Below are 15,599 nucleotides of genomic sequence, written 5' to 3'. Positions count from 1 at the left end.
GTTATTCGGTATTACAAACATGTCGCGAAAAAAGTAAATTTGTTCACTGCTTGACGCGCGTCAAATTTGGGAAAGGTGAAACCAAGTGTTTAACCAGGTCCCAGGACGCGCTGCTAACACTTTTATCTTAATTTTGAACTTCTTTTGATTTGGTAAACTTGGGAAACATTTGTCTCATATCTGTTTCATTGTAATGTTACATTCAGATTTTTCATTTAGAAGCTCTCCAATAAGACACCGCTTTGATAGCGTTAATCTTAGTAGAAGAGATAAAATAATATTTGTTGCCACAACAATAAAATCAATATACCGTAATAACGATATAATATTTTAAAACAATAAAATCTTTTAGCAGAGATTAACAACTTTTTTTTTTTTGAAAACTTTTAGCAGCAGGAGAGAAAAAAAAATTGCGACGTAAGTATTAGAAAATGTGGTCACCAACAAAAAAAAAGTTGTAACATTTAAAAAGGGAATTTAAAAAAGAGATTTGAGTAAAGATAATGGTGCACATTTGTGTAGCATTAAGAGAAAGGGTTAGGGGGTGGGTGGGGGGACACTTCTTCGACCAAAATAGTACTGAACACAATAGTATAATTGAATTGAGTTGTTTTATTTTTCTAAAAAATATGGAAATAAATTAGAGTTCAATTTGTTTGTTGTTTTTTTAACGTTAAAAAAAAACAACTTGATTTCACGGCTTACATTGTAAAAAAATCAATTAGAAAAATTAAAAAATCAAGTAAAAGTAAAAAGTAACCTCCTGACATAGCACTATTTTTTAACTTCAGCTTTTCTTTGGTTATCATTGGTTAATTGTTAAAATTGTTTCCTTAATCAGAGATGCGTTCTCATGTATTACCTTATAAATCCTGAGTAGACTTGATATAGACGCCTCGTCAATAGAAATTTGTTAGAATCGTTTTTTTAAAAAAATCTTTGAACTGGTTATAAACGGGACATGCAGATGCAAGCACGTTACAAAGTTAATGTAAAACAATGAAAAAAAAAAGACATGGAGAACTTTGCCACAACTTTGTGAAGTATAAAAACGAATTCTTCAGTTACGCAATCAACTATTTTTTTATTGATCTCATGAAAATTGATGTTGTTAATGAGTTATCTTCCTTTAAAGTACGTCATTTCGTTCGTAAATTATGGAAGCTTACGTGATAAGGAAAAATTTTTGAAAAAATGATTGCGTTTTTTTTGTTGAGTCTAAAAGTAATAATATAAAGTCGTCTCTCTAAAACCAGAAGATATTCAAAGCATTAAATACTTGTTGAAAAGTATAGTTAACTAACTCAGAAATATCATAAATAGTTATTGGCATTTCGGGATGAGAAACCATATGCACGGATCCAGGAATTTGTAACAATATAGCCAAATTTTATTTTCACGATAGAAATTTTGATAAAAGATCGATATTTTAACATTTTTCACAGCATTCATTGATTGATGAAAACGTCGGTAACGTATAATAAGAACCGTTTTAGCCATGGCAGGAATATCTATAGCCAAACACCGTAAATTACGGCAGACAAGTTTAAATTTTTAGAATATCCTGGCTGCCGTTAAATTTAAACTATGTGGCCATTGCCACAATGGCCACCCCTTAAATCCGCGCCTGTATCATTATTAGCTATACATAGATTATTATAATACTTTTTGAATGGCCCAAATAGTGGATGTAGTTTATGAGTGAAATGGGATGGAAACGTCAAAAGCACGATAGAATTGCTTTTAGCAACATTTGTAGAATCTATCGATGTATGAAAATTTAAAAATTAGGAGCATGGCCGCCGAGAGAGAGAGAGAGGGGGGGGGGGGTAGACGGGGAAGATTCCCGGGGCCCCGTGTGTGTGTACAAATAATTTTTTAAAATAATTTTTAAAAGATTTAAATAGATTTGACTTTTAAAAGATTTAATTAACTTTTATTTTTAATTTTCAATGACCAGAGCACGTTTCTTTTGGTCCTGGGTATAAAGTTGATCATAATGAGGGCCCCTTAAGAAAACTTCCCCGGGGCCCGAAATTTCTCTCGGCTGCTATGATTAGGAGTACTGATTTATCAATTAAACATTTGACATGCTTTATAAAATGTTTCAAATACAATTAAAAGTTTTTTGCCATCATCCAACTGATACAAGTGTACCACATTCTGTTGATATTATTTGACCAACTTGTTCTGTACTCTTTTTTGCAATTACCTTACTGGATAAATGTTTAGTTGTTACACTTGTTTCATCAACATTGTACAGATGGGCGTTTAATATCCGGACCTTCTTGAAATTCCCGCTATTTGATTTCCATTAAACTCTATGCATCAAAATTTAAAACATATACAAAAACAAAGTTGACTATTAAGAAAATACCCAAATAAAACTTATTGGAGCTTTTGTTTGTTAATTTTTATTACCATGTTAAAAGAATATGATTGCAGACCCGCAGTGATTGAATCACTTCACGCCGGACCCTCCATCAAAGACATTATTAGATGGTTTGGGTACCCAAAAAGCACAGTTTACAAAATTGTAAAGAGTTTAAATGATGGTGTAGACTCTACAGATTGTAAAGAACATTCCAGGGAGAGAACAGCCAAGAATCAGGACTTCATCATCGCAAAATTCTGTACCTGTCCATGCATAAAAATTGGTACAAAGTTAGCTTGATGAAAATCAGCCAATGTTCTTATGCAACACTTATGGCCTCAAACCTCACCGGATCTGAATCCATTGGACTACTATGTAGGGGAAGTGGGGGCATAACCGCATATGGAGATATAACCGTTTTTCAACATTTCCCTTTCAAAAATGTTACCCAAGATGGCAAAAAGCATACCATGCGTCGGTAAACCAGTATAATAAATGCATCCCCATATACCCATCGCCATATACATATCGAGCCGCCAATGTCTTGTACTCTTAGTACACAAAATCTTTCCTTAAATTTCTCTGAAGCTAATCTTTTAACGATATATCTTGATTTACGATTAACAACCACAAAATTTGATTCATCACTAAAACTGAACAATCTTCTACTGCCCGTTTGTGTTACATATTGACAACAAATGATTTGCTGATAATTTTTTTGGTTATAAAGTTTATCCACAATATTAGGTGTTTTGAAATATCTATTTTAGATCTTTTTATTTTTGTTTTGACGCAAATTAACCACAATAACATTTTCTATTGAGTAATGGCAGCTCAAGAGAGAAGTGCTATTTTTAGTAAGTTTTAGTTACTATCTTTAATAATCATCTTTGAATATAGGAAAACCCATGCTGAAGCTTAAATGTTTAAAACTAATATGTACTATGATTGAAGATTTATATTAGTTTCATTATAAATCAAAAAAAAAACGTAAGTTATGATAAGATAAAAAGCGTAAGACATTGTTAGATATACCTCCTAATTTATTTGTTGCAAATGTGCAACGTTGTCGGATCAAGGTATATAAATAAACATTTTTTTTTGCTATATGATTTCTCTGGTTACTCCTATAAAAACTTGTAGAATTCAAAATTTTACTGTACAAGAAGCTGTTAACTACGTTACTTGTTACAAACTCGAATCAGATTGTGATTCTGAGTTATCAGACTTAACGGAACCAGATGAATCAGGGAATGACTTGAAACTGATATTGTTTTCAGTTCTGAAGAATCTGAGTGAGTAAGTTTTGATTACCATTGAGTTGCTTTAAGAACCGTTGTAAATTTACATTCGATTTTTTTATCTTTAAGAATGAAGAAGATGAAAGTGGTTTTTCATCATTCAACATGACTTCCGGATCAGAAGAGTCATGGTATGTATCCATTAAATAATGAATCTCGTATTTTAAAAATATTTCTAAAATGTGAGATTCTTTATTCAAATTGATAAATACCATGCCTCTTCAGAACCTAAAGTATATTTCAAGTAATATGCATTATATATATATATATATATATATATATATATATATATATATATATATATATATATATATATATATATTTGGTCAAGGAATTAATTCGTGCGGTTTTTAATTGAAAATTGAAGGATTATTTCAAAAACTAAATGGATGAATACATTAATGAAAATAGTGTCCATCGCTAGTCACTACTTTTGCCCATCTTTCCGGCAATTTACGAATTCCGTGTCGAAAAAATGCTTCATCCTTAGAAGTGATCCAATCAGAGACCCATTTTTCGATATTTTCTGAAGAAGTGAAGCACTGTCCAATCAAATCGTTATTCATGCAATCGAACAAGTAGTAGTGAGAAGAAGCAATGTCCGGAGAATACGGCGAGTGGCGTAACACTTCCCATTCGACATTTTCCAAATAGTTTTTGACAGGTTTTGCGACATGTGGTCGAGCGTTATCATGCTGAAAAATGAGTTTATCATGTCTGCTACCCCAATCTGGTTGTTTTATGACCAGACCTTGCTTCAAATGCATTAACTGTTGTCGATAACGTTCTCCATTAATAGTTTCAAAAGGTGTCAGAAGCTCATGGTACACCACACCTTTCGTATCCCACCATATACACAGCATAACCTTTGCACAGTGAATATTCCGTTTGGGTTGTGAATTTTCGTTTAGGATTCTTGTAATAAATCCATTTCTCATCACCAGTAACGATTCGATGCAAAAATCCCTTGCTTTTCTGTCTTTCAAGCAGCAATTCACAAATGGTCTTTCTTCTTTTCACGTCTCTGTCTTCAATTTATATGGAACCCAATGAGACATTTTTTGAATCATACCCATGGCTTTGAGGCGTCTGGAAACTGTTGATTGTTCAACTCCTAACGATTTTGCAAGGTCCTCTTGCGTTTGACAAGAATCCTGATCGAGCAATGCTGCCAATTCTGCATCTTCAAATTTTTTTGGCTGTCCTGGTCGCTCTTGGTCTTCCAAACAAAAATCATCACTTTTAAACCGTGCAAACCACTTCTGACACGTTCGACAGCTAGAGCATGGTCACCATAAACTTCAACCAAAATACGATGACTTTCGGTAGCACTTTTCTTCACGTTAAAGTAATGTAGAAGAATCCCCCGCAAAAACACTTTATCAGGAACAAAAATCGACATTATCAGTTAAATTAAAAATAGTGTTGTTTACGCTTAAATCAAATGATTTATAATGAAAATGATGCGCAATAACAGTGATCTTCGCACGCATGCGTGGCGAAACGAAACGCTGAGACAATAAGCTAGTTTCGTAATCCCTTGTCAAACCGCACGAATTAATTCCTAGACCAAATATATATATATATATATAATACATATTACTTGAATGATGATGTCACTCTGTTGAAAAGAAAATCTGCAAAGAAGCCGGTCTATAAATGGAGGAAAATGCAACTACCAACATTTGATGCGGTGTTCAAACGAGAGGAATTTTCTCTACCAGAACGCAATTAAATGACACCATTTGAGTATTTTAAACTGGTTTGGATGATAGCATCACCCAAAACTTAGTAGAACAAACTAATCTCTATAGTGTCCAAGTAACAGGCACTAGTATAACCACAAACTTAAAAGAGATTAAGCAATTCTTAAGTGTTCAGATGTTGATGTCATTAGTTCGCCTCCCTAGCTATCTTTTTAGTCAACAGAACTTCGGTGCGATGCTGTTGCTGATGTTATGAGTTTAAAGCGTTATGAATGTCTTTGAAGGCTCTTGCATGCTGTCCACTGCATACTACAAAAAAAAAAAATACTCTGGCAAATTGTTTAAGGTTAAACCTGTATTAGATGCTGTTCGTAATAACTGCATCAAAATTGAACAAGAGCAAGACCAGTCGGCAGGTGAGCAAATGATACCTGCAAAAAAAAAACGCAGTGGGATATGTCAGTATATATGCCCAAAAAAATCCACAAACGGGGTTTCAAAAATTTTGTCAGAGCAGGAAAGTCAGGCATTATATACAACTTTTTCATATATGAAGTTGCTACTAATGCAGGTGGCCAAACTTGTGATGCTGAGAATGTAAAACTTAGACTAGTTCAAGAAATGCTTAAACACAAAAACTTCCCTATATTAATTAACAACTGGTTTTCTACATTATTATTAATTAATAAACTGAAAACTATAGGAATATTAGCTATAGGGACTTTTCGCAGTAGTCGAAACGGAAAATGCCCACTTTTATCTGACAAAGAATTGAAATCTCAAGGAAGAAGATCATGAGACTATTAAGTGGATCAGAATTCTGGGATAAATTTAGTAAAATGGTTTGATAGCAAAGCCGTTACAGTTGGATCAACACATGCTGGTGTCGTAGGGTCGACGAAAGTCAAAAGGTTTGACAGCAAAAAGAAAGTAAATGTTGATGTCAAAACTCCTGACATTGTTCTTGCATACTATGCGTCAATGGGAGGAGTAGATCTGGAAAACATGCTGATGTCATTTTACCGCACGAGAATAAACACTAAAGAACGGTGGTACTTAAAATTGATTTTTCACTGCATTGACATATCAAAGATAAATGATTGGTTGTTATACCAAAGGCACTGTACTCAGCTTCAAGTGCCTAAAAGAAAGCAGCTGTCTTTAAGAAGATTTATTTTACAGGTGGCAACAGTGTTGAAGCTCAAAGGCAAAGATCCAAAAAAAAAAGTTGGTCAAAAATGTTGGTCTCAAAAGAAGTTTCTCACCTTTAAAGACGCTCGGAAGAAAGCCATCAAACCTTAAACCAATTAGTGATATAAGATGGATTTTGTCACTGGCCCGAAATCAAGAACAAAAGGGGGCGGTAAAATCAGATAATATATAACCACAGTAAGAAGAAGTTGTTTTAAAACTACAACGATCTATTAAACATATTTATTAACTCGTTAACAGATATTAGTAACTTCAAATGCCTGAATTTACCCATATTGTTATTATTATTTTTAAAAAAAGGGTTATTTTCTATACCTCTTTTCGGCAAAGTTGCATATATGCAACAAATCATAAAACAATAATAATTATCATAAAGTTTTCTTTGTGTTTTTTTCTAGCACATTATGCCATATTCTTACAAAAAATTCATAAAAAATTTTTTTTTGGTAGTTTGATCATAATGTGCCAGATAGAGGATTAACAAAGTTTATTTTACAGTATTTAAACTTGCAATTCACCAATTTCCTAACTTTATAATGACATAGAAACCAATTTGAGAAAAGTAATGAGACCATTTTTAAACTGGAAAAAAAATAAAATTAATTTTCATGTATCATATGAAAAAATGTCACTCAATTTCTATTAGTTATTATTATTTTTTTTTCTAAAAAAAAAGCTTTTAAAATTATGGGAGACCGGGGCTAGTACGCTACAGTTTTAGCTTTTAAGCTCTGTGCATTTCTAGGTGAACTTTTTTGAGTAAGTTGCCTATACTCTCAGGGTTGGTACACCATATAAAACCAGTTTAGCAAAATTACGCATCTATTTTAAGCGCATCTTTTTTATGAAAACTTTTGATAATTTTTATCCAACAATATTTTTTGACATTTAACTTTTATTACCCTTAAGTCGATCGAATAGAGTTTTATTCTGTAAAAATAGCACCAACAGCATTTTTTGTTACATTTTTAGAATTTAAAGGCTTTTCTACTTTTCTTTTATAATCTCTCATGTCTGTAGATCTGCAGTGTTATAAAACTTTAGTGAATTTACGACCAATGCGAAAAGTTGTAAGTTGTCACTTGTTGCCAACTAGCCCCGGGATCATTGTGCCAACTAACCCCAAAGCTATTTGCTCACAAAATGGCTTATAAATCCCAAAAAACGCGAAATATTGAGAAACACAAAATGTGGCTAGTTAGAGTGAACCATACAGCACCTAGATCTATTAGAGTTTACTTGTAGCTAATGATATTGGTTTTTAATTGAAAATGTAATAAAGTTACAAAATAAGTAAAAAAACATAAAAATCGCTCATGCGCTTGTTGCCCTGATACTACACAGAAAGCTGAATTGTTTAAGTGGGAAGGTTCTATGTGAATTTTGAAAATTTCTGGTGTAAAGTTCCATGGTTAAACGCAGTGTATCAACTTAGCCCTGTATCCAACTAGCCCCGGTCTCCCCTAGGTGATTACTAATTAATTTTTCCTTAAAAAATATAATAGTTGCATATTATGGTGTAATTGTGCTAAATAATCTGAAATCTTTGATAAACCATGAAATGACCCAACAAAAAATTGTCTAATAAATTAGATCTCGCTTACATAGTTTAACATAGATACAAGACAGCTCGTTACGATTATTTTAAAACGCTCATTTTAGGTATTTCAATAAATCTTTATATTTCTGAGAATTTTTATTGAATTTCTCTCATTACAAATCTCTGGGCGCCATATTTTTACTCTGATTTGCAATATGAGTTACTTTATTGACAATATTAATGATGGATTTATGTTTTTGGGAAGTTTTTGTATTAATCAAGACCAACCGAGCTTGTATTGGCGCGTGTGATCTCTAATATGTTTATTCTTTGTTTGAATCGAAATGCCCGAAAAATGCGACTAGCATTTACTAGTCACTTAAAAATTTATGTTCTTGACCATTAGTGTTTATTATAATGATAGATACCATTAAGTTGTAGAGGTAGATTCAGTTTAGATCTCAGTTTATCTGTTTTTAGCTATGTTACATAAGTATCTTTATGTAATAAGTATCTGGAAGATAACCTTTTTTAGTGAATTTTCAACGGGTGGTTGTCAATTTGAATTACGTTTATTCAATCAAATTTTTAGTAATAGTTTATGTTATTATAAAAAAAAAAAAACATAATTTAAAAAGACTTTACAAACATAAGTTTATTAAAATCTCTAAATATCCTATAATATTTTATAAGCCTGGCCCAAATACAATTTATTTGAGCTATGGCTAAGGTATGCATGTATATGAACTGCTATGTTAATTAACAGAGGCAATTTGATACCAAAACTTCGCAATCAAATAGATAAAAATAATAGTTTTTGGCATTTCCCAATCATCTCTTTCACTATAATATGCTTAATTCTTGTTTTATATGTGTTTGTTTTTTAACACATACCAACTATTTTTTTTTTAAACAACTTTTTACTCTATTCTGTTTTTTATCTTTTAAACATTAGTTGCTATGTTGAAACAAAACAAATGCTTGTTATTTAGTATACCTATTTTTTTTTTTTCAAAATTGTGAAATGCTAGCAAAGTAGCATGAGTTATAAATCAATTCATTACTCAATTTGGACTTCAACATTTAAGTAAATTGTAAAGTTAGACAAAAAAATTTTAATAAGAAAGATTCCCCATTGTATAAAAAAGTAAAACGTTGACATAATATTTTAATGTCTGAATTTCTGTTGAGATATTTTCTATAAATGTTGCTAGTTACATGCTGATCTAGTGCCCTATTCACTTCCTACATCCTTGTTAACTAGATTTAAATTTTATAAAATGACTGAAGTTCTTGATGTTGACATTGATGAAAAAGATGAATTTATGGAACAAGATGATGATGGTATAAAGATTCTTTTTAATCTTTTTTTATTTATGTCTCATTTCCTAGAGTGGCTATGTAAAACTACTTAATTTTAATCGAAGTTTGCTGAGGCTGAATACTTACTTATTCAAATTTTATTGATCTTATGAATTTTTATATCAATTTAAAATTGTCATTGGTTACTGTGAGAATTTATTTTTTGTTTAATAAAAATTTATAGTAGTATAATAAAAATATAATTTAAAAAAACTTTGTATTTAGGAGAGCTTTCAAAGTTAAAGTCTTCTGTTCGTAAGAGAAAAGGAAGAGGATTTAAAGGTTTGACTGTCATTCGTTAATGCGTTAATTGTAAAACAAACAAGAAATATGCAAACTATTCATTTTTATTATTTGCCTGTAAAATGATTTACTCTGATTAATAAAGCTTGTGAGACTTGCTTATGTAAGTCTTACTTACTGTATATCTTCATAGCTGTAACCTACATTTCTTTAAAATTTTCAGAAAGCACAGATGCACGATCCAATGAACCTTTTGAGTCCATTGATGAAGATGCACCTAACATTGAAGGACCACAAAAATGTGAAATTTTTAATTTTTATTTTTAAAGTTACGTGTATTTAAATATATGTTTTTTTGTTTGGTTGATCTTTTTTTATTGTTCCCATTGTAGCTGTGGAAGGTTGGATATTATTTGTGACTAATGTGCATGAAGAGGCACAAGAAGATGATGTACACAACATGTTTCGTGAATATGGAGCTATTCGAAATATGCATCTAAATTTAGATAGAAGGACAGGATTCCTCAAAGTATTTCATTTCAGTTTCAGATATTCATTTAGAGATTTATTTTATTTTTATAGCTAAACAAACATTAACCTTAAACATTTTTCTTAAATTTTATAAAAGGTTTTCTCTATATCAGCTCTGGCCAGAATTTTTGACAAAAGAACTGTATTTAAGTTCTCATGTGAAACAAATAGCCACATTAAATATTTTGCTAAAACTTTTATTGAATTTTTTATTAAAAGATTTTTTATTAAAAGACTTGAAATTTACATTAACACACTATTTATTTTTTGTAATACTTTATGATAAATAAAGTATACAATCCTTTTTCTAAAAAACTTTATATCATCAATTATCTTTCTAATAATTGGTGCTAGTAATTTTACAAACCATTTAAAAATGTTACTGCTTGAAAGCCACCTTATAGCAAAGTAAAAAATAACACTTGGTTGGTCATAAAGATCCACTTCATCAATAATATTTTAAACTACGTGTCATTTTTTACATTTGATTTACTGTTCTCAATATTGCTTGCTAGTATTACAATACCATATGCAGTAATACAAGCAAGCTTGTGAGTAGTTACATTGGTTTTAAATTAAACTGTTTCAAGGGCTCCCTTTATATCAACTCCACAAGTTGTATTTTTCAGCTTAACCAAATCTAATGGTTCTTCACATTTACATCTGATGTTACATATCTAATAAATACTGCCATTTGAGGTTTATCTTGAATATTTGTTGTTTTATCCAGAGCTTGAATGCTTTTAAGTCATTTAACAATTAATGTTCGACTTCAACACTCTCAGGTATTCTTCTTTCAGTTGCATGTTGAAAAATTAAAGTTTGTGAAATTAGTCTTTAAATTTTGTTATTGTTAAGTTCTAAAACTAAAAAGACATTTGAAATATTTTGTTTACAAATTCTCCACCAGTGTAAGAAAGCTTTAGTTTTGCAATGTTTCATGCTGTTAATAAAGTTTACCTTTGTTTCATTGTGACATTTAATTGTCTTGTTATGAGCAAGGTCAGTATTGCAAATTAAACACAATAGTTTATTTTATACAGTCTGTAAAAACTAAACTTAATGTTTACAGCAAATCCAAAGAAAACCATTTGGAAGCTTACACATATGCTAAAGTAATTATACAAAATTTTAAGATATTTTAGTTTTGTCCATGAGGGTTATTCCATTTTTGTTATCTTGATGAAATTTACTTATAAATTGATTTTAATAATAGTTTTGTGTTATTTTGCACCACTTTTTATGAGTGAATGACTCAAATGAAACAAAAACATTATCTAAAATTATCCTCCACTTGCAATTAAATGATTATTTTCAGTTATTCAAAATTTCTTAAATCAAAAATACATTTTTTTTACATGATTATAACATTTAAACCTTAAACCTTTTAATTGCTTTTTTTATTTATTGTAAGAAAAAAGTTTTATTTAAACTAATGGCATAAAAAACTATTAGAAAACCATAAAAAACAGTTATGAAAAACCATTGTCATTTTTTTATTATTATTATTAATACCTTAATTTAGAAATTAGATTTTTTTTTTTCTTCAAATCTGTTGTAAACAATGAACTTTCATTTCATACCTCACATTGAAACATTCAAAAATGATGAACACATTTAAAAATCATGAAGATTGCCTCAGGTGCCAATTGACCATTTCAATTGCAGATGAAGTTCCATAATCCTACAAAAACCTTACATTTATATCAATTTGATCAATGTAAATAATGTGAGGTTCATCATTTCATGTTATGTTAAAGTTACCAATCTCTTAAGTGAAATTCAATCATATTCAACCAAATACCCATGTTGTTGGTGTGACTCAGAAAATCTTTCCATGAAGGGTGTCTCAAGGGCATTTTCTAAAGTCTGAAAAAGAATAACAACAGTTTTTTGCAGCTACATAAAAATAAGCAAGGCCAAAAAAATTTAGCAATGCAGTTGAAGCTTCTGTAGTCATTGCTGAAGATTTTGAACTTGTTCTGAATTCTATGGATTGAGCTTTATCTTCTTTTTTACCAACTGTTCAAGAATCTGCTGTAGGGCTGACCAAAAGCAATAAACCGGTCTGCAAAGCTGAACATTCAAATGAAATTCTTCCATGATTATCAATTGCAGGGAATGAGTGCAAAAAGCTGTTGCAGAATGGCAGCATCCTTCAATAAATACTTTATTAATCCTGATATTCTGGGCCCTAGACTGAGATTATTGTGAATATTGGAATATTGTCCATTTTTCCGATAAATAACTTTTAGTTCATTTAGTGGCAATGGTGGTGGAAATTGATTTCTTACTTGTTTTTTTTTAAATGCACCATTAAAGTTCAATTATTAAGGTCAGGGGGGCTGTGTTGGTCAGATAAGATGTTTAACTTCCCTTAGTACTCCTCAGGCCAAGCTGTGATCAGTTTAGCAGTATGAATTGGAGCATTATCATCTTAAAAAAATTGTTTCTCTCAGGAAACAGTACCAAGACTATAGGATGAGCATGGTCTGATAAAATATTTAAATAATCTTGGCTTTTATGCTAACAAGAAGAGAAACTAATGGACCAGCCAATTTCTGTAATAGAGCATCCCAAATCATCACACTCCAAGACTAACAGTTGGAAGAAGACAGGCTGGGTTATATGCATTTTTTGGTTGTCTCCACACGTATAGACAGCAGTGCCATAAAATAAGGTAAAGGACTATTCATCAGAGAAAGTTCCATTCTTCAATTGCTCCAATTACCAACTTTGAAGCTATTCGGACAAATCCAAATGCTTTGCAACAAATATCTTTGAAAAACGTTTTGTACATGAAGACCTGCTTTATATAGCTCACAGTGCACAGTTTTGATACTGGATTTTCAAGAGGGACATTGAGTTCTGCTGCAAATTTAGTAGTTGTAGTTTAATGATTTTGTTTCACAATACAAGTTAGTGTCCAATGGTCCCTTTCTGAAAGTCTTGCCTTTTTTCCAGAGTTTTGCTTAGAAGATGTTTTTCTCTCCTGTTGAAATGCAGACATTAATCATAAGACAGTGCTTCTTGAAACTAATTGGAATCTGACAAGTCTGTCATTATGCTAATTTTTTTTTATTTCTTATGATAAAGGAAAATAAACAAAGATTTTAAAACAACATGATAAAGTACATGAATAATTAACTAATGAGCCATAAAAAATTCATAACCTTAAAGATTTTCTAGACATTTGAAAATTTTATGTTTTTTAAGCTTGTGTTCTTATTTTGTCCCAACCCCTGTATACTTTGAAATTTTTAGCAAGAAATGTCCCTTCGATAGAAACAAGTATATCAAATTGGAATCAATTACACATGGCTGTTTATCTATTGAGGTTTTTCATACAAAAATGCATCTTCTGTATATGTTTTTTAAAAGAAAAACTATATTTTTGTACTTTTATGTAACATTTTTATGAAAATGTTTATGGTTAGAGAATTTACTGTAAAGGATTCTTTTTAAGAAATCAAAAAAATTTAAAGACCTAAAAGTTTTCTTGAGAATTGCAGGCATCAAAATTAAAGTCTTGTGTTGTGACGTTTGAGGTCGAAGTGAAGGAAGTAAAGCTTGTTTGCATCTATTTAATTCTGATGACTTTTTAAAGAAAAAGCTGGTTATGTTTTAGGGGTATGCTTTGGTTGAATATGAATCATTCAAAGAAGCTCAAAGTGCATTAGAATCCTTAAATGGAGAAGAGTTACTTGGTCAAAAAATCAATGTTGATTGGGCTTTCGTTAAAGGTGGAGCTACGAAAGGAAACAAAAAAAGGCTAATATTTATTTTTTATTTCTATGGTTGCTTTTTTATTTTTTTTATGTTAGCTTTATTATCAGACTGGAACTCAACATACTAAGCTACAGTAATAGATATGGTATTATCTTCTTTTATTTGAATTAATTTTCTTATAATTTGATTTATACTTTAGGGGGAACAGACGTTAGCGAGAGAGATGGATACCTTTGCAATACGACGATGCTTTATCTGATAACTCTTCAATTTTGCTCAACCATTTAACTTGGCAACGAACAAACCAGGTGGTTTGAGGTGTATGTTGGAGAAAATAGTTTTTCATTTACTTGTACAAAGCGCTGAAAAAGGACAAAAAAAAAAATAGTGTTCCGTTTCCGTGCTTTCTTATTCATTTCCTATCTAGCATTTCTTCTAAATTTATAGAAGCTCATATGGCCATATATCTTCTGGATCTTAGCAAGTGTTCAGAATAAGTGTTTATTTAGTTTCAAAAATTTATGTATAAATAAAGTATATGTATACACTTCGAAAGTAGTTTTCATTAAAATCTTTTTAAAAGATAAGATTACAATCCCAATTACTAGTGTTGACATTAGAGTTGAAAAATGACTTAAAGCTCATAGTGAATTTTATATCAACATGGAGATCGATAAAAAACAGGATTTTAAAACAGCTAGTTGTTAATACTAATAACGATAACCTTCTTATCGTTTTTCCGATAGAATTCATGCTTTTTGTTTTTTGCATGAATTTTAAAGTAATGAATTAATAATCAAAGTTATTTCATTTAAGCTGCTTACTTATATGTGAAGTAATATTTCACATATAAGTAAGCAGCTTATATGCCTTTGGAATGAAAAATGCGTCTGTGATTCAGTTTTTTCTTCCTTCTGTAAGCTTTGGAATTGATCATATGGGCAGTATTGCCTGCGCAACGACGAAATACAAATAAATTCGTTTTTTTCTTAGAACAAAAATCTCAAAAAAAAAAAAAAAAAAAAAAAAAAAAAGGAAATTGTTATTGATTTTAAAGAGCTTAATTCCATCTAAGTCCCAGTCTTTCAAGAGCTTTGTCCCATCAAGTATGCATCTTCGAAATGATAAGTTTTTGGTACTTTGTATATCCACCTTTAGCAAGAGTACAAGCATGAGCTCTTCTCGGCACAGAACTAGCATAATGTTTCTGAAATTTTATACCATATCTCTCTTAATGCTCATTTCAATTTGATCACCTATTCTATACTTAAAACTCTCCTTACAGTATTCAATAAAACAGGTGTATTTCTGGAAATATTAAAAGGAGTAGGAATTTTTTTAAAACTTGCTCAAGGGTCAAATCTCCAAAAATTGTCATTTCATCTTGAGTCACAGTTGCCAAAACCTACCGGATTTTGGCTTTTCTGAAAACTCCGGTTAAAAACAAATTTCTCCTAAGTTGTTCTGACACATTTCTAAGACTGAAACTAATCCCGTAATTTTTCTATTGTTTTTAGTCTCTTCTTTTAGGAAAGCAATATTATCTCTCCTCTTCACTATAGAAAAAGCTTTTTTTTGTTTTCATAACTTTTTTTAAAAAG

The 15,599-nt window shown here is 30.8% G+C and overlaps 1 protein-coding gene across 1 annotated transcript; it reads left to right on the top strand.

Annotated features, from left to right (window-relative positions):
* Positions 1 to 9,320: 9,320 nt before the first annotated feature.
* LOC145187957 (RNA-binding protein 8A-like) lies at positions 9,321 to 14,397 on the top strand. The gene is made up of 6 exons (XM_090085713.1): positions 9,321 to 9,477; positions 9,721 to 9,777; positions 9,962 to 10,039; positions 10,131 to 10,267; positions 13,898 to 14,040; positions 14,198 to 14,397. The coding sequence occupies exons 1-6, from the start codon at positions 9,414 to 9,416 to the stop codon at positions 14,211 to 14,213; spliced, it is 495 nt and encodes a 164-aa protein (XP_089941839.1). The 5' UTR covers positions 9,321 to 9,413; the 3' UTR covers positions 14,214 to 14,397.
* Positions 14,398 to 15,599: the final 1,202 nt, after the last annotated feature.

The sequence above is a fragment of the Hydra viridissima genome, unplaced genomic scaffold (genome assembly GCF_058129835.1).
Source record: "Hydra viridissima isolate aposymbiotic clone 2 unplaced genomic scaffold, HvirCarnegie_v1 scaffold_1, whole genome shotgun sequence".
In the NCBI taxonomy this organism is placed as follows: domain Eukaryota; kingdom Metazoa; phylum Cnidaria; class Hydrozoa; order Anthoathecata; family Hydridae; genus Hydra; species Hydra viridissima.
This window is presented reverse-complemented; position numbering and strand designations above follow the sequence as displayed.